The 19645-nt window shown below is 31.0% G+C and overlaps 1 protein-coding gene across 8 annotated transcripts in view; it reads right to left on the bottom strand.

The window, feature by feature from the left end:
• The window catches only part of LOC143225122 (cytohesin-1-like), a 100083-nt gene that overhangs the window by 13270 nt on the left and 67168 nt on the right, over nt 1-19645 (bottom strand). For 5 of the 8 annotated variants that reach the window (XM_076453953.1, XM_076453951.1, XM_076453958.1 and 2 more), the window contains 7 exons: nt 19412-19478; nt 17871-17989; nt 17514-17594; nt 13816-13928; nt 9166-9314; nt 8854-8965; nt 4637-4651 (listed from right to left, as the gene is read on the bottom strand). In XM_076453953.1, coding sequence (XP_076310068.1) covers nt 4637-4651; nt 8854-8965; nt 9166-9314; nt 13816-13928; nt 17514-17594; nt 17871-17989; nt 19412-19478 — 656 coding nt within the window. The remainder of the gene's footprint in view (nt 1-4636; nt 4652-8853; nt 8966-9165; nt 9315-13815; nt 13929-17513; nt 17595-17870; nt 17990-19411; nt 19479-19645) is intronic. The other 3 variants (XM_076453954.1, XM_076453952.1, XM_076453957.1) reach the window with 1 other exon arrangement.

The raw sequence follows: 19645 nt of genomic DNA, 5'->3' as shown, positions 1-19645 counted from the left end.
GCAAGACTAAGCTTTGAGAAAAGGAAATTTATCTTAAAGTGCTACTGGAAGTGCAAAAATGTAGCTGAAGTACAAAGACAGTTTAGAAAACAGTTTCAAAAAGATCCACCAACATGACTCACCATTACTTGCATCAGAGATATGTTTGAAACAAATGGAACTGTTCAAGATGTCCATAAAGGGTGTTCTGAAAGACCGGGATCATCCACCAGTCCCACACGAGAAGCAGAGCTGTTAGAAAATATCCACCAATCTTCAAGAAAATCTGTTCGGCAAACATCCCATGAGACAAGAATCCCAAAACTGAGCATCCATTGGATGTTGAAGCACATTCATTGGAAAAGTTTTATTCTGGCATTAGTCCATGTCCTCAATGAAGATGATCCTGGTTGGAGAGTTGAATTTTGTGAGTGGTACCTGGCAAAATCTGCAAAGGATGCACAGTTTCCAAACAAGACTGTCTGAAGCGATGATTTAAGTTAAATGGCTCAGTTAATCACCATAATTGCACCTACTGGGCACCTCAGAACCTGCATGTTAAGGCTGAACACCACGTAAACTTAATAGGGTTACAGTGTGAAAACACAGTCACTGGTCTCATTTATCTGAACTTGCTACAAGAATTTGTCGTGTCATGCATTTGAGAGCAATTTGGAAATAAGGAGTTTTATTTCTTGCAAGATGGAGCACCTCTCCACTACCATCATAATATGAGGGCCTATCTTGACGAAAATTTGCCGAACAGATGAATTGGGCAAAGAGGTAGCACTGAATTTCCCCCCCGTTCACTAGACCTCACACCTATGGACTTGTGAAGTTTGCAATTCCAACTGTCCATGTTATCAGCAGTGCCTGGATCAGAACGGTCATCAGTTTGAACACCTGTGATAACTCAAAAGATTCTACACTTGTCTTCTTAAACTTGGATTATAAAACTTAGATATATCTTATTAAACATTGTATTTACAATCATTCAAAGTGTGTATACATTTTTTTGGGACATCCAGTATTGCAGGGAAACCTGCTAGCAATCTTGTGGAACACCAAATTTCAGCAGTGTGCCTCAGTGGCTATGGTTAAATATCTTGGTTGTACAGTGTGGTCTTGAAAGATGGGAAGCGTATCTAGACAGGTAACACTCACCACTGAGCAGGATCCTAATCCTTAATGCAACATGTCACTGAAAGAAAATATATATATATAAGCAATAACTTACCAAGTCACAGCCATACTAATGTTTGAGGGAAGGCAATAGGCTCAAGGAAGTACTCTAATGAGGAAAAAAACAACTATCTAATGAATTTAATGGGACATGAACATATGAAGTGTAGTGTATATGCCTGACTGAAAAACTTTCCTCTAATAGATGATGGAGATGAGATGCCAAGAAAAAATATGATGCCTGATCTGATCAGATGACACTTAGAACAGAATTCAGGAAGAAAGAGTCGGTGAGGAATAGACCAACTGAACCAGTCAGTAAACCCAACTTGTAAGGGTAGAAAAGAAAGGTCATGAGCAGATGAATGATGCCAGGGAATGAGAACCACTAAAGGAGGCTGTGTAGGCAATGTAACAATGAAGAGTACATATTCGATGTAGAATTCTATCCAGGTGAGGAGTATCCCACTGATTGCATACCCCCCTGAAAATACAAGAGTTGAGACATAAACATGGTCAGGTCTTGAAAAATGATTTGACACAAGGCAAAAAGCACCCAGAACATGAAATGCAAGGAGACTCATCCACAGTGTGTAGGTCCAATAAAGAAGTTCTCATGTTCAAGCATAAAAGAAACAAAAACGAGTGCTCTCTCAATGATCAATATAGGTTACAAGGGTGAAATTATCAGAAAGAAGCATGGCACGTGAGTTCAGAACCAGAGGACAGAAATGAACTAAAGTATGTACCACTAGAAGCTTTTATGTTGATATGGAAAGACATTTTGATATTTTGTCCAGAAGCCTCCTGATGATGCAACCATGTTCCCCAAATTTAGAGAGAAACATATGTGTGTGACAAGAAGATTCCAGCTTGGAATGAACTAACAGGTTGATGTAGTGGCGTAAATGCAACCCTTGAACATGCATAAGTCAGGCAAAAGCCTTGATCACCCAATAAAATACATATGGTACAGAATTATGCCCAAAAGGAGAGGCATGAAACTGATAGTGGACATACCAAAGACAGCATATTAAATTATGAGAAACAGGAAAAGATCAAGAAATCATTTGAGGGAAAGACAGATGGATCACTGGATGCCAGTTTCATGAATTGTTTTGGGGATAGCAAAAAGCCTGAAGAAGACTCACTGACAGACTTGATACATCTTTATGACAGAAGAGTCTGCACAGACTGATAGCAAGATCTCAAGTTAGTGGGAAGGAAATCAGTACAGAAGACAATGATGGTAGGGAAGGGAAATGTACAAAAATTCCTTCTGACAAAACTGGAGTCATAAAAGAATTAGTAGTAAATACCCATCACTAGGGTAAAAAATCAGCCAGCTGTGCCTCTACTATACAGGAAGAGACCTAATATTCACTGGAACTTTTGGTGACATTGAAACAGACATTAAGACACATAGCAAAACTCTGAAAACCTAGTGGTAGGAGCTAGTTAAGGACAGGAGTTTGCAGGACAAGAAACAATTATGGGAGAGGTCATGGAATCAAAATGAGACAAACTTGCAACCTAACACTAAAGGAGTGAATGTGATAGCACAGATTCCATATGTGATTTCAAGTTCAAGAAAATCTCCAAATATAGGCTGATGGATAAAAGGGACCATCTGTAAATCATGAAGATAAGTAGTAGGCAGGTAAACCTGTGACAATAAAGCAACATATGAGATCCCAACAGGAATGAAACCACATGTGACGGGATATGGTTGAAGAAGATAATTGTGGAGGTAAGGAGGGAAAAGATATCCCTGCAAACCCCTTAGGAAATTGGTGGAATGCTTCAGAAAAAAGGTGTATGTTGTGTATGTAGGAGAGTTGTAATGATAAGACAAAAGCAGGAAACTGAGGATGGAAGAAATGGATAGGATTTTCAGGGACAGTCCCTTGCACATTAGCAAAAGTGACTCCAACTGTATGGAACCAAGAAAGAGTTTAACAGCTTACTGATAAATCAAAGCATAATGATGGACAAGGACTGCTAACACCAGCCCTCAGCTGAGAAATGAAATGCTCAGCAAGAGCACTGATGTCAGGAAAAAAGGGGGAAAACAAGGTACTTTAAAGATGGATGTCCTGTAACAAGGAAAGAGTAGTATCACATAAAATTGGTAAAAAACGAGAAAATGAACCACAACTGAGAAAGCATATCCAAAAAGGGAGAATTTCATCTAGTAGATTCCATAGTAGAGGCATGGGAAGGCAAGGCATAGTTAGGAGGAGGAAAAAGACTGTCAAATATGTCCTCATCATAAGCAGATTTGAACAACGCAAAAGGAATCTGAACATTTATGAGAAAAGAAAGATGACTCAAATGACAATCAATCTCCCAACAAGTGATAGTTGAAAAATCCTCAGTCAAAACTCCCAGACCATAACAAACAAACACGATTTCTTTCAGACCAGTGTTTCACTAAAATTCCACTGGAATAGTCCACAAAATATCCATATTTTACGCAACTGTTGTCCAGTTGATCAAGAGTAAGGACAATTTTTTAAGCATCTGAAGCCAAAAATAAATTTAATCTAAACAAGCATCAGAGCACAGGCTCTGAAAATGAAATAAAATTTCTACTTAACTGTTCACTGTAACAATATGGTTTATGTTGAAAATTATCCTAAGGTAACTGTTTCCAGTCAGCAGTAGAAAAATATTTATCTGAAAATTAAGGATTCTAGTATTTTACTATTGCCACAACTTGCTTCAGATGTTCATAAAGTCATCTAGATTAGCCCCAAAGTTATGTAACTACAACTTCTAATTTATACCCACAATACATTTCTATAACTCATAACACATTCAAGTATTGATATTACTAAGATTTTCAAAACATACTGTAGTAATAAAAAACTAAAAGATTTTTAATATGCACAAAAATATAAAACAGTAACTTACTCATTCATGTTACTATTATGTTTGGTTAGGATATACTTATCTTGTATGCAACGTATGTTTTTAGCAACACCACATATTAAAATACAAATACCTGTATTTGCAACAGTTTTCTCTATCAACTTATCCTTATTTAATTCCTAGTATGTTATTTTATAAGCCTATAAAAACTTAAAACAATTTTTCTCATACATAGCCAAGGCTGTTCTACCATCACGAAAGTTTCCTTACCCTGTTAATGCCTTAAGTTACAATTGTGTCTAATTGTGTTGTATATATATATATATACTCATAAAACAATCTAATAAGTATATATAAACACAAAAAAGAAATAACCAAAGTAATGAAAAGTATTTATACACAGGTACAGGTGCAACTGAAGTTATAATAGCAACAGACATGCATCCTGCTTTTAAAATTATCTTTTTATACCATAGGATTCAAAATTAAAACAAACACTAATGTTCTGTGTCAAAATAAAGCAAGAAACACAAAAAGCCAGCACAGATGAGAAAAATCAACTTTGATAAGCAACACTCATTTCTGTTGTGATTTCACTTACTGAGTTTTGAACTTCCTGGTGAGAGGGATGCAATACATAGAATAAAAATTCAAAAAACGTATTTTCAGTGCATGTGATAACCAACTTATAAAAAGCAGTGAAAAGACCGTCTTCTGCAAGTTTAAAAAGAAGTACAACAGTAAATGAGTTACTGTGGCAATATATTTTGTAGGAAATTAACCTCCATGTCAAATACAAAATTAATATCTTTATCTCAGTTGTTCATACCACTAGAGAAGCTGCCAAGGTTTTCTGTTTTCAAACAACATCCTATCAATAAAACTATGTTCTCATAATTTGATATTCATTCCACATTTCTGCACTGTTAAGCTCACAAACACATACATATTTACAAGGATAGATCTCTTTTGTTTTTCTTATTAACTGTGCCCATGAGGCACTTGAGTGACAAAACTAATACTTCCAAGTTCAAAGGTAATCAAAATCAATAATGCATTAAAGAAAATTTATAAAGTATGAAATTCCTATTATAGTGGCTCCTTCTGCTGTACCATAAATCAATTCTAAATATTTTACAATATGATAAAACACAATCAATAGGATTATTAATTAGCATCAACAAAGCAAAATTATAAGAAATGCAATTAATTAGTAAACAAAGGCAAAAGTTTTCTGAAGCTAAAACTATACTATTTTATTACTGAAATTGTTCAGAAGTAAAGATAAAAGTATCAGAGCTAAGTTAAATTGTTTCCACAAGAATCCATGACACCCAAAGTTAATAAATAAAGATAATTTTTCACATCTAAAAAAACTGTTTGGGATCTAAATATACAAGTTTGAAACTACTCGTGCTAAAAATTATAACAGAAATACTAATTAATTTTGGAAAAAACTAAAATAAATAGTTTGCTTTTAATGAGACTGACTAATGAATCTTAGCCAGCACTCATCATATCACTTACAATATTGTTATGTCACTTGACATATACACTTACAATACTGTTATGTCACTTGAAGACATATACACTTACAATATTGTTATGTCACCTGAAGACAATACTTTTTAATGAATGACTAGATAATATATTTCAATTATAGAATATTCATTTACTTTCATTTCTGATACCATACAATTGATTACTGTACAAAGTTTATGGATTAATGTAAAGAATATTAATATTACTTTGGTACATACAACTCTGAACTTCATGAGCAGCCTATGTTAATGTATGGGTCCTACATGTGTCCCTCAATGGTTACAAAACTTCCTTTCCCATTGTATAAGTCAAAAATGATATATCAGAAGAAAAACAAGCTACATATACATTTGAGACATATTAAGCCTGTAATAGAGAACTAAAAAATTCAGTTTAGATAAACCACATTTATATTAATTAAAAAATCCAACTTCCAGTTTTGCTGAACATTCCTTCCTTCTTTGTTAATCTTCTGAATTTTAAAAACTTCAGCTTGATTTCCCACTACAATTTGTACATTAGCATCTCTACTTGGTAGTAAAACTCACATGTAAACCATAACATCAATCACTTTGTAACAATTTCACTCTCGCTACTGAAGATTTAAAAAAAAGTAAGTTTTAATCTTGTAGTCCTAATGCACCTAGACTTAGTCTGTTGTTATCATTTACAGTCTGTTTGTATTTGTTATTAAGCACAGAGTTACACAATGGGCATCTGTGTTATGCCCACTAGAGGTACTGAAATCTATTTTTTAACATTATAAGCCTTTGGAGTTACAACAAAGCCCTGGGGAATAACATGATAAGATCGAGCCAACTAACCAAAGTGGTTACAATTACTGAAAGATAAAACACAACTGTCAATGGTTCAGCTGAAAATTCTTCACAAGTCCCAGAGATGATAAAAACATTGATAACACTATGTAACAAAATTTTAACTTTTTTTTGTTCCTGACAGAAAGTGTTATTTCCCAACTGCTAATGCCTAAAGTAAATGGAAAATACCTATTTTTCTCTTCAAACTTTGCTTTTGTGACCTAGGAGCGTATAACAAAAACATGATGGGAGACTATATTTGGGGTCTGATACGTGAAAATAATTTACGTTACAGTTGCAAACCTCGAAACACTACTCACTTCTAAACATTTTTGTTCATTTTTGTATAACTTTAGTATAAATACATGTAAATCTTGATTCATATGTTGTTTTATTCAGACCTTATATAAATGAAAATGTGCAAATTTGCCCGATTTTATATAGCAAATAGGTTAATTTCTAAATTTCATTATCCAAGTCACAAAAACAAAGTTTGAAGGGAATAATGGCCATTTTCTGTACTTTTACAGAAAATAAGCAATTAAGAAATAACACATACTATCCAGGAATGAAATGTGTGTTACATAGTGTAATTTTTTATTTTCACATATTATCTTGCTGTAGCTGTACTACAGTGATTCATTACTTCATGATTATTCTTTACACTCAAACACAGAGTGCAATGCCTTACTCTAAAACTAACAATGAGCAGCTTGGGTTCAACTGCCCTTCTAATATTTTCTTTAGCATAACCATGTAACAAAAATTACAAACTGTACAATACCAACCCTGTAATAATTTTTGCCTCACTCTATATAGATACATTAAAAAACTTTTAAAAATAGAAGTCATATCTATTTCATCAACTGAATGTGAACAGGGTTTATTGAATAGACCAATCTCATACTGGAGAAGTATCTTCATGATATGTGGCAAGCTTTTAGTCAACAGTATAAGACTGTTGTAAGCAAAAAATCACATGTTACTCAAGTTTTTGTACTGAAGATATGTTGGCAAAATACCAGAGTCAGGCTCTTGACAAGTAAAAGTGCAATGTTCACTTGAAGAATAAAAATACTTTTGTCTATTGTAAAAATTGTATTTGCATAGCTACTATAACAGGTTTAATACCTATCTAAAGTTTTTTTCAGTATTCCTGTGTATTGTATTTGGTATTTTATCTAATACAAATTGTTATAAGATCAGCACTGTGGGGTTCCCAACTTTTTCAGCTTGAAGACTATAAATATAGTTTCTACAATCTTGGGCCTCAGTCTATCAAATCATACATAATTTATTGAAGTACATACCAATAACAACTACAAACCACTATCTGTTTAAAGTAAAAGTGCAAATAAAAGCACAAACAGTTAAAAACAGGTACAAAGTTATAATGTGCATCCAGTTCACGCAATTCTAATTTAATGTAACTTCAACAGCTGAAGACAAGAAGCTAATTTGTCATGGAAGAGAAAAAATATAAATATTATGTTTTAAATTCAGTCATTACAATATCTTTTCACTAAATTTTTTATTTAAATACTTAGTCTTGGGTTACCAAACCTAATCTAAAATTTGGAATAATTAATTATATATTTTTTATTAGCCTTAAGATTTTTACAAATTGATAACAGCAATGACATGAGTTGGATGATACCAGTAACATTTATTAGAAATACATTAATAAAAAAACAAGAGGTACATAAATATATATAAACCTGGTTCATAAAGTAAAAAGAATAGTTATATTCCTTTTCACTTTTGTTCACTCTCTGATAAGCAAGAAAAAAACACATAGAAATTAAGCATTTTGTATATAATACTCAAAACTTTATTATTATTATCATCATTTCATTTACAAATAACTTTATTAGTTTGTTTTTGTACTTAATTCATACATATAAATGAATATTAAAATAGCTTGGACTAAACAGCTAAAATAAGTTTTGATATAACAAAGTTCAAATGTTATACAAAGCACTAGTTTAATGACCGGCCAGTACATAAGTATGATAACAATTATCATTACACATTGATCCAAGTTGTATTTTGAATGTTTGTTAGTCTTCCCTTACATGTAAATGACTTAGCACAATAGATTCTATTGAAAACAAAGCTACTGATATTTTATATGAAAATTATGAAAAAGTTTGAAAAGAAAATGTAATATTAAGTCAACAAGATTTGACATAAAAATACATACTAGCCTAAAAATGTACAGAGTTTAACAGTTTTTATTTAATAATTCTTAAACTTTAGTGTGCCAAAACAATTCATGCAATCTAACACCCAAAAGAAAGTTAGAGGAAAAATTAAAGATGTCTTTGTGGTGTGCTTTTATAACAAAGCCAAAAGTGGAGTAATCAGTATATATACATATGAGGTAACTGACATAAATGTTGTATAGTAATCACTGAATCTATGAGGTAATTAAGAGAAATATTTAATAAAAACCTACCTTGCTTCCATAGCCAGCCTTCCCTATCTGGATTAAAAAATGTATGCATTAAGTCATTTCCATCATCTTCTGGTATCTTAAAAGGTTCCTGTTTAATACTGTCATACAGACTCTAGAAAATAAATTATTATTTATTAGTTTCTACTTTAATTTAGTTTATTATTAAAATCCTATCCACTAAATTCTCCATCTTAATATGTTCTAAAATATTTTCAACTGAATCTTGCTTTCGTTCAACCACTTCATTCATATTATTTTAAAAAATAAACATCATCTCTTATGTCTTTAAAACACTGGAAATTTATTCTTTACCAATATCAGTTCCCTTGGAAGATCTCCTCCGTTGTTGATACCTCGATTCATTTTGATAAACTGTTCCACTGATGGTTTTTCTTTCACACTGGGATTGTGCAATGATGTATTCAACATGATAATGGCAAATGACAGGACATAACATGTGTCTGAAAGTACAATATTGTTTGTTTATTCTGTTTATGATAATCTTTATAATGTACTTTACTTAAAACATTTTTGTACTTTCATCAGTAAAATGTATCACAACTATGAGTACTGTACCCTTTCAAGTAGCACTAATATTAAATGTTAGTCACTGGTAAGTTCCTTAAACCAGTGAAATATTAAATGCTGAAATAATGTGTTAAAATTAATTTGCACAACTGAAATCATAAATAATAAATAACTGTAATTTGGAATTTTGTATGTACATACCAATAATGAAAAAAAAACAGTCAGTGTAAGAAATCAAGATAAATCAATGAACATAAAGCACATTGGAAACAGCTTTACAGTATGAAAAATAAAATTAATAAATTGGTACGAGTTTATACTGAAGCTACAAAATTACTTAACTTATCTAACATTATAACTAAACTGAAAAGATTATCATGGGTAGTTTCATAGTTACTTTTTGGGTAATCTACTAACAAGTCAAACTGAAAACATAAGCTTAAGTTATTGCAACTTTCTTCATACTTATTTCAATTTTCTGAAACTCCAACAGTAAATTTCAGTTTTTTTTCAGAATGTGCTTGTACAGAGGTTGTATTTGTAACTTTGTCAAAAAATAAAAAGTTCCATAATACTTTTAATACTAATTTGCCTTTTCCCTGTAATTTGACTACTGATCACAAACAAAAACAGGTCTGATCAAAACCTTTGCTTGTTATTATATTATGTGTTGATTTATAAAAGATGCTCTTTCACACTAGATAGTCTTTAATTCAATTTAATCATAATCATGAATCAAAAAACAAAAATGTAAGTGTTTTGAATTAAAAAGAAATTTTCCCCTTGTACTCCATGAGTTCACAAGCCAAACTTGGAGTTTCTTTACACCTTTGACTGAATAATACCTCACTGGTATCAAATGAAAGACAATATTCCATTAAATATGAGCCAAGAGTTTTCATGCTAGATGTTCCAGCTCTTTAATAATAAAGTTGCCAAAACATGATAAAAAATGTATCTTAAAAATGATAAACATTCAAGAACTTTCACTGCATTCACTGTAGACAAGAAAATTGTTTCCATCTATCAAAATATTAAAAACAAAATCTTTATCCAACAATATCTAACAAAACATTGAGAACTGCAGCAACACTGGCATTTAAAACTCCCAATTTAGAGTCAACTCTTACATTTATCATGACTTCCATTCATGCAATCAATTCTGCATTTTATCAACTCTTAATACATATGTCTTATCCTCATTTTAAAACAAACTTTAATGAAACAGACCAAGTATTTAAGATGTTACATATGTTTTGAGCATCTTGTTACCCACTACCTCCTAAATATGAAAAATGTTAACCTTATGTAATACCAAACCCGAAACATGTCATACTTGTTGAACAGATAGTTTATATATATCAATTATTATTTTCTTGTAACTGAAAAAAAATATTCCAGGATTTCTAAGCTCTATGCTAAAACACATATAAACGTAATAGGACAACATTAAAAGTTACACCTTACATATAGGGTACAAACAGTTATCTGAATGTGGTAGCTATCTATTCTATCCATATGATAACCTTCTACAACTTCTTTGTCTAAACTTGGGGAACGTAATAACTAAACACAACAGCTTTCTCTGTATGTATGAAGTATGATATGATGGCATATTAGCACAATAACATTCTGGCTGTTGACAGTTTAAAATGGATAAAACACATAAACATAGTCTTGCTACACAACACTGGCAAGTTTTCACTAGACATCTTGAATATCTCCACCAATATGATCGTTATCATTAACCTAGCAGAATATTTCTTGTTGCTCCAGAAATCAGTGCTACAGTGAGTGTCTGTGCAGGAAATCTGGTTTGAAACAACTGAAAGGGCAAACATGTTTGGCGACATAAATTCAAACCCTCAGCCCTCAGACTGAGAGTTGATACCTTAACCACCAGGCCTACCTTATGGAATAGAGAGAATTAATAATAACTGCAAACTCTTAACTATGGACTATTGTCCATTAATATATTTGTTTCTTGTTCTATAAGAAGAACTTAGAAAAAAACTTTATAGCATTGGCATTAATGTGAAGTTCAGTCTTACTCCTGTAACAAAATTAAAAAACACTTATAAGAGAAGTTTGACAACAATCATATTTTAATGTGAAGAATGGAATGCCAAAATATAAGTTAAACTAGAAGAATATTTAGTTACTAGAATGTCAGTCAGTGTACAACTTATTTTGATTCAATATTAACAAAAAACTGGACAACAAATATTGATGAATGTAATTAAAACAACTTTAGATAAATAAGACAACATTTGTAGAGAAAATTAGTTATTTTAATAAGATTTAATAAACTTTCAATAAACAGATACTCAGTGTCTTATTTATATCTTTTTTTAAGAATGACTCTACTCCCTACTAATTTGGAATCAAACTCCATTGATTTATGAAACTTGACTAAACTTTTACAGGACCTACTCATATATTATTTTTCATATTAATTCTTGTTTAATCAGATGAACAAGTTAATTTGTTGAAATGTTGTGTGTTATAAATTTAATTAATTATTTCCAGGATGTATTTATATGCAGTATATAAATTTTGTTTCATCAAACAATAAGCAAGTTATCTCATTGAAATGTTTTGTGTTATAAACAGATTTTACATAACAGGTTTGTTTCAAAATTTGCAAATCTATTCTTAATGCTGGGTGAAACAAGTAAAACCCACAGTTTTACTCAAAAATATCTATGTAAACAAAGACTGTTTCCTTAATCCTTGTGACGAAAAATAATTACAAGTAAATAATACATTCATATCAACAAACAGAATTCACTGTTCTCTGTGTTCCATTGCACATACTGAATCTAAACAATTTTCTTAATATCATTAAAACCAAATTTAAACAAAGCTTCCAGTGTCTGTTATTTAATACATAAACTTTTGTAACAAGAATTTGTTTTTGTTCAACTTGGGGGAAGATAATGGGTAAAACAAAATATGCACCCAAGGTAACTAATGGATGAATATTTATGGTAATATTCTTATCAATGCCATAAGTGTAGCTACCAATTCAGCTGCCAATTTTGATTTCATTCCTTTAAGTTGCACACTCATTCCACCTTTGGCTGCACCTTTTTTTCACACTTATGGTGTTTTTAATTAGATATGATTACTTTTTGTCAATACACACCAACAAACCACAGCAAGTAAGAAAGTAAAACTCAATAGCAACCAACATTAGGTTTAGGAATGCAACCCTATTATTTGGAACAGATCTATACTCTACAGAAACAATCAGATTCTTTAAAACATATGGTGGCAGTTTCTTCTCTCTAAAACAATTAATAACTTCATTCATTGTAATGACATGGAAATTAGATTAACAGTTTCTTGTCATCACTGTCATGCAATAAGTACAACTATATCAAGCATCATTATTTATGCTAATTGCTTAAGCTAATATCATACAACACAGAATGCTCTTTAAGATAATAAATTTATGCTTAAAAGTTGCAAAGAATAACAACTGTTCACCCATACAATTCTTTTGAAAAATTGAGCTAGAAACTGATAACTTAGTTTGCTTGGCCTGACCAATACTTATATATCTGTAGGTTCTTTCACTCTATACTTTTGCTGCTCTAAATTAGTAGATCTCAATCCAAATGACAAAAAATTAACAACAATACACTTTTACCCTTAGGTTAATTTGTAGTAAATATTACAGGCCAATAGCTCATGACTTTTTTGCATAGGTGTGCTAAAACATTTTGGTTGAAATTGAGCAGTTTTTATTAAATAACTTTGCACATGTGGCTTATGTTTGTACCAAATCTGACATTTAATAATAGGTTTTAAAGATCTATCAGTGTAACAAATTTTTTAAAAAATCCACAACAGTCAATAAAGTTTTAGTACTTACATTACAAAGAAAAAAAAGAAAAATATGAAAATTGGAGATTTTATATTTTGTGTAATTCTTAACCTGTTCAGTGCCATAGACAAGATAATTTGTCCAAGCCGATCGGTAACACAGTGCCATGGATGAGTTAATTTGTTCTCAGTAATACCTGCTAGATGTCAGCACCATACATGCATTTGACCTACTTACATATTGTTTCACTTTCGATCCAAAATGGCATCACGAAAAAAGTTACAAAATGAAGAAGCATTAGAGTTGTATTGTCGCAGCTGAAATACTTAGCAGTCAACAGGTTAATGGATTGCTTTGAAATTTGGTACATGAGTAAGGTTCCAGTAGAGCATATCCACTAAAAGTATATGATAGTTGGATTACCACAGTCCAAGTTGCAAAAGGTTGAAAACTATCAATCCTGTTAATAATACACATTCTATCATACAGGTTGTTTTGGCCACACAACACATTACTGTTTATCTTGATAAACCATTTCTTAAAAGATAATTCACATATTGGTTACTTCATAAGAAAACAAGATTTACATTATTACCACTTACCAGTGTTACTAAATACACCAGGATTCAGGTGGCAATATCTTTGAGCAAATTTTTCCATCATTCTGTCAATTTTCTGAGCTTCACCAGGAAGACGGAAGCTCCACAGAAATTGCCTGTTTACAAATAAGAATATTATCAAATTGAAATATTTCCTTTTACCTAACATGGTACATTTAAAATTTTATACATGCATCAGCTCCTAAAACAGAGTATTTTTTGCTAAAATGAGTAATATAGTTTTAAAATTTTGAAATATCAATATTCCTAATGGACTATTTTCTGATATTTGCTCAAACATACACAACAGCCATCTGCACCAACCATTCATAATTTGGATCTGATAGAATAGAGTAAAGGCAGCTAGATAACACCTTGAACATTTTGGCTACTTGAGCTATATAATGGGATTTCACCACTACTCTCATAATACATCCACAGTCTTAATTTATGGAGTGTATTTTGCAACAAAGGGACACAAACTGTTGACTCTCTCATTCATAGTCAGCATGCTAACTATAAGACCAGTCCAATTCATTTGAGAATTGGGTTCTGATACCATTGTTATACTACAGTCAGTTTTAACTTTTGAAGTTATCGTCCTAAAACTATACATTGACTCAAACATCATTTCTGACCAAGAATCTTTCAATTATGAATTATCTTTTATTTAAAATAAAAATAAAAAATTACACAAAAACTAATTTACTTTAAGAATACTTACATTAGTTCTAAAATCAGTTGTAACAACAATAAAACCATCAATATGATTTGTGTTACAAATATTTTTGAAAACAAAAATACTCATTTTCTTCACAACAACTACTAATTATTAGTGTTAGATCTTGTAACTCAACACAAGTTTTTAATAAATGAAATCAGATCTTTGATATTAATTACAATTAAAAAATATCAGAAAAGTTATGCATTCTCTATCAACTTCAACAATACATTTAAGGTGGGAAGAATTAATGTCATTATAGCAACACGTATCATACTGCACAAGCAAAACATTAATATTTATTGCATATGCAATACATGATATTCATATCAAACAAACTTTAACTTCATATAACCTCCCCAGTCTACATTAAAGTAATTCCTCTTGGTCATTTGCATCATGCTACTCACTACTGTCAACAGAAGTCCAGTTGTGACCTACCAAATCAAGTACATGTTACTCATACAGTGTCAGTTGACAAACTGATGCTGTGTCACAGAATATCCACAGAAAAATAATGTCATGTTTATTATGGAACAGATAGCATGTCTGAAATGTGCCTCTTTGAGCTAATTCATATCAATTGTCAAATTACAAAAATTCTTCTTGGAAGTCAAACTATACAGTAAAAGCTGTATGCAGCCATACAGCATCTTATGAATCTAGTTTCGCTTTTGCTCGGTTCTCTCCTTAGGCTTACTTTAAAAGAACAAAAATGGCACCATTTCCTGTACACGTTTTTCCACCTGTACGTTAGTCAGTGGTTTGTAGAATGTAGATGAATTGTTCTTCATATAATCTAAAATATAGTTAAACATGACTTTACACAAGGTTCTGCATTTTATTAATTCTCCTATGCACAGACTCAATACAACCCATCTGACCTTGATTCACCTTCTAAAACAAGCTGCTTTAGTTATTAAAGTGCTGTTTTTACCCATTCTTAAGTAATTTCACATTTAAAGCTTGCAAGCAGTTCTAAGATATCAAAGAAACTTTGAACAGCAGAAAGTAAGTCTTCCTTTACAGGCTATTCCTTCTGTTGTTTTGCATTACACTTTTTCAGATAAAGACTTCACTGCCCTTGCCAACAGCATGGTAGGGCATGAAAATGCTAGGAATATATCAATGAAATGGCCTTACAAAATCACTAGTGATATGACTCTTTTATATGCACAATAACTTCAACAGGTTTGTTACACTGAAATGTGCTGTGTCAGACAATAAATAAATAAAGAGCCTTAAAAAAGAAAATAAATAATATTACACTCTTAAATTTCACTTATAAATCTGATTTCTAGATTACATAAAATAAAATTAACAATAATTAATTACAATTCACTTACTTAATTTGATTCACACCCTAAAAGATGTTGTTCAAGGAAACTTACAACACATACATACATATATATATAGAGAGAGCACATATGATCACTACCATGTCATATACCAGCAGAGATAACATAATTGATGCATAACATATTCTCATTTGCTTTCATTCACAGGTTCTTAGAATAAATACCTGTGATGTTCACCTTATTGTACTGTATCTTTTATATAAACTTCCTTCATATACAACACATGCTCTCAAATAGTGTAACAATGCATCACTCACAAAAAATGAACACCCTTCTGCTCTTACTGACAACAATTATTACATTGACTAGGCTACTGCTACATAGCCAACATCTATTGTGAGAAGAAATTGTTGTAATTAGGTTGATTGTAGAAGGTCCAGTAAATACAGAACCATGAATTCCTCACCTTTGGAGAATGTCACTTTTATCCTCATCTTTACACCTTCCATAAAATTTTTGTAAAATTTAGTGTACACCTCCAGTATATCTCTTTTACTGACACTTGTAACCTAACTGTCTAATAAATGTGACACAATATCTGGGTTGTTGTTTTCATACAGAATTATGCATTCTCTAATTGTAACCAAAAGACCTATAAAACAAAGGCATGTATAATTATGATAGCACAAGTCTGAGGTACATTCTCAAGTAGTTGCAATTTAGGAAAGACTAAACCCTTCCATTTTTTTTTCAGTATTCTACAGACTGCTTCAAAAGTTCTCTTCACCAAGACAAGTGCAACTCTTGTATGTCTACTGCAATGTGAGGGTTTCACAAGTTAGGGAAACAAAAACTACTGCAGGTTAAACAAGAAAGCTCTAAATTGTTGATACAATGTATCTATCAAAACTGTTGGCAGAATATGAATATCTTTAACTAGATTATTTTAGTTTCTTTTGATTTATTTGGTCAGCTTATCTGAATTTATTCTTAGGTTTCATCTGTTTAGTTAGACCTTGTTATGTTAAATTATTGTAGTTCATACACAGTCTTTCAAAAGATCATTTGGTGGTTTCATATTGATGAAACTGTATTTAAGATTATAAATGAATTCAGAAATGAAAACAAGCAAATAAGTGGGGATTTGAAAAAGGTACTTTTAGATGGTGGGCAGGAACATAACGTAAAATGATGATGAATTGGATATTCTATAATTTATGGCCTGATGAAAGTGTTCCAGGTTAAAAGCAATTATTTACAATCTTAATTGAATAGTTACTCTCTTTTTCAATCAAAGGCACTTAGGTTAGCAAAGTTCTTTATAATTCTTTTACTCCAATTTTCCACCATTAACTTGCAGTTGTAAATGTTCTAAAGATTCTATACCTTTCTGTTCAGTCTCATCTCTGTTATAAAGCCCTAAAACCTATATGCACCAAAGATAATATAAGATAAAAGATCAAAATATCAACTTCAACAAACCATCACTAAAAGAAATTTGTTACATTAACTAAAATATCTAATGTTTCTGTTACATAAAATAAAAAAATATAAAAGTGAAAAGTTGGATGGCTATTTCATCCTACATCTACTGACAGCAGAGCTAAGATACCAAATCAACACAATAACACATAAAACAGAAATAAGAGTTTGTGATTCAAAGAAGAAATAGAAAAAAATACCTCAATGCTTGAACCAAGATTAAATCAGTGAAGTCATGCAGATCCACAAATGCATCCAAAACCTTCATATTGAAATCATTCCTATAATTTGTATATTAAAATAAAAAATTATTGTTTGATACTGGAAAACTGTTTTATCAAAACTCAAAAATCAGAAAATGGGAACACACTTCTGTTAAGAGGATAAATACTTATGACAAATCTTCATAATGAACTATAAATATATTAACTTTTATTTCTTGTTATACAAATCTACAAACAGTTTTTTAAGTTTTAGTGATAATTCAAAAACTCATTTTTTATTATCTACTCTTCTAAAAACCAGAACCAGATTCAGATAAAACAAATCTCTCAGACCTTTCTCCTAAGTAATCTCCAATGGCTGTTTTGTTTAGTCCCTCTCCTCTGTAAAGAAACTGAGCAACACTTTCAGCTGTGTCTTGCAGCAATCCATGTTCAGTAAGATATTCAATACCCTAAGAAAGGTATCACAGACATTGTGATGATATGATCACTGAGATTAAAATAACTTACATGCTTGAAGTACCAGTGAGTTTTTTTTTTAAACTATCAGTTAATTAATGTATCAACTGATAACACATAAATAATGTTAATCATTTCTGTAGTTACATGGTATTTACATTTAGTTATTTTTGTATTTCATATAAATAATATCATTCAATAATGGTTTGTCAAGATCTAATCAATCAGGTCTACTTTAGAATATTGTAATTTTTGGGTACCTTTAATAACCTTGAGAAAACTAACTACTTTTGTACAATAACAATTAAAGTGATAATATGGCTCTACTCTGATGGAAAAGATAGGGTGAAATCAATAAGTGTACTCATTGTACAGAAGATTTTAATCACTGATGTTTGGTCCATATTTTCTTGTTTATTTTTCCAAAGATAGAGTGTTGTACTTTACTATGTTATTTCAGCATTACTGAGTTAATATTGCTTCTCCTTCATCTATGTGATTAAGCAAACAAACTGCAAGGGACTTGTCAAACACTTACATTACTAAGATCTACTAGAACAAAATTTACTTGAGTAAACTATATGAAAATGTAAACCACATTTTCCTAATAAAAATGTTGGACTTTGCTATATAATCAAATTTCCAAATAACAGATAGAAAATTATAAGCATTTTTATATTTTTAAAAAGAACCTATATTATAAAATATAGGTTGCAAACACTAAAAAAAAATCATAATAATTTGAATTTACTTCTTAATCTATTTTCACATCACAACAGTCATTGTTTGTAAAAACTGATGATACAAATAGCATCTAAACCACTGCTATGTCTGCTTTATCTCAGCTGGCTCAATGAGCCTTGGTATTGAGTGACAGGCATGACTGGCACTAGCCTAGATATAGTATAGTTGATATATTACAACAAATGTTTCTTTGCTTTCACTCGTGGGTTCTTAGAAACAGAAGCCTGTCTTAATTCTTGATAATACAAACACACATTGTTATATTAGCACCCAGAAAATCTTATTTTTTAGAAAATAATACATATCTATAACCTAGGTATACAGTCTCTAAAATAACACTTAATTCTAAGAACATATGTTTTTATAACTTTGTTCAAAATAACTTAAAAAGTTAGTTTCAGTAGTCTGTAATATAATACTTTTAATTAAAATACCTTACTATAATTTTGCTACTACATGTTTATAATAAAACACTATTTGTGCACAAATCAGGCTGTTAAAGTTGGAGTTTCATTTGATCTTTGTAAGTTTATTTAACTTGCACCTTGCATAACATATTTAAATATTCTTTTAAACAGCTTTCTTCAAAGGTAACAATATTTAGATAATGAATGCTAACAGCTAAATGTACATATTGTGTGAATTATAAAACAAAAAACAAAATTCCTGACCTTTTTTGGATCCATATTAAATTTCTTCTTCCCTATAGACAACTGTTTTGTTTTTGTATTTATTTTACTGAAAAAAAAAGATCAAACATGAATTTAAAAAAATCATTTCAAAAAAGTTGAGAAACAAAAAAAACTTTGAAAAGTGTTTCTATTATATATTATTAATTTGTTCTGCATGTTCCAGTTCAAATGATTTAGATATTATAATCACTTCTGAAAATAAATAAAAGATGT

Source organism: Tachypleus tridentatus, chromosome 9 (assembly GCF_004210375.1).
Source record: "Tachypleus tridentatus isolate NWPU-2018 chromosome 9, ASM421037v1, whole genome shotgun sequence".
In the NCBI taxonomy this organism is placed as follows: Eukaryota; Metazoa; Arthropoda; class Merostomata; order Xiphosura; family Limulidae; genus Tachypleus; species Tachypleus tridentatus.
The sequence above is the reverse complement of the archived record's forward strand: the minus strand, read 5'-3'. Positions and strand labels throughout refer to the sequence as shown.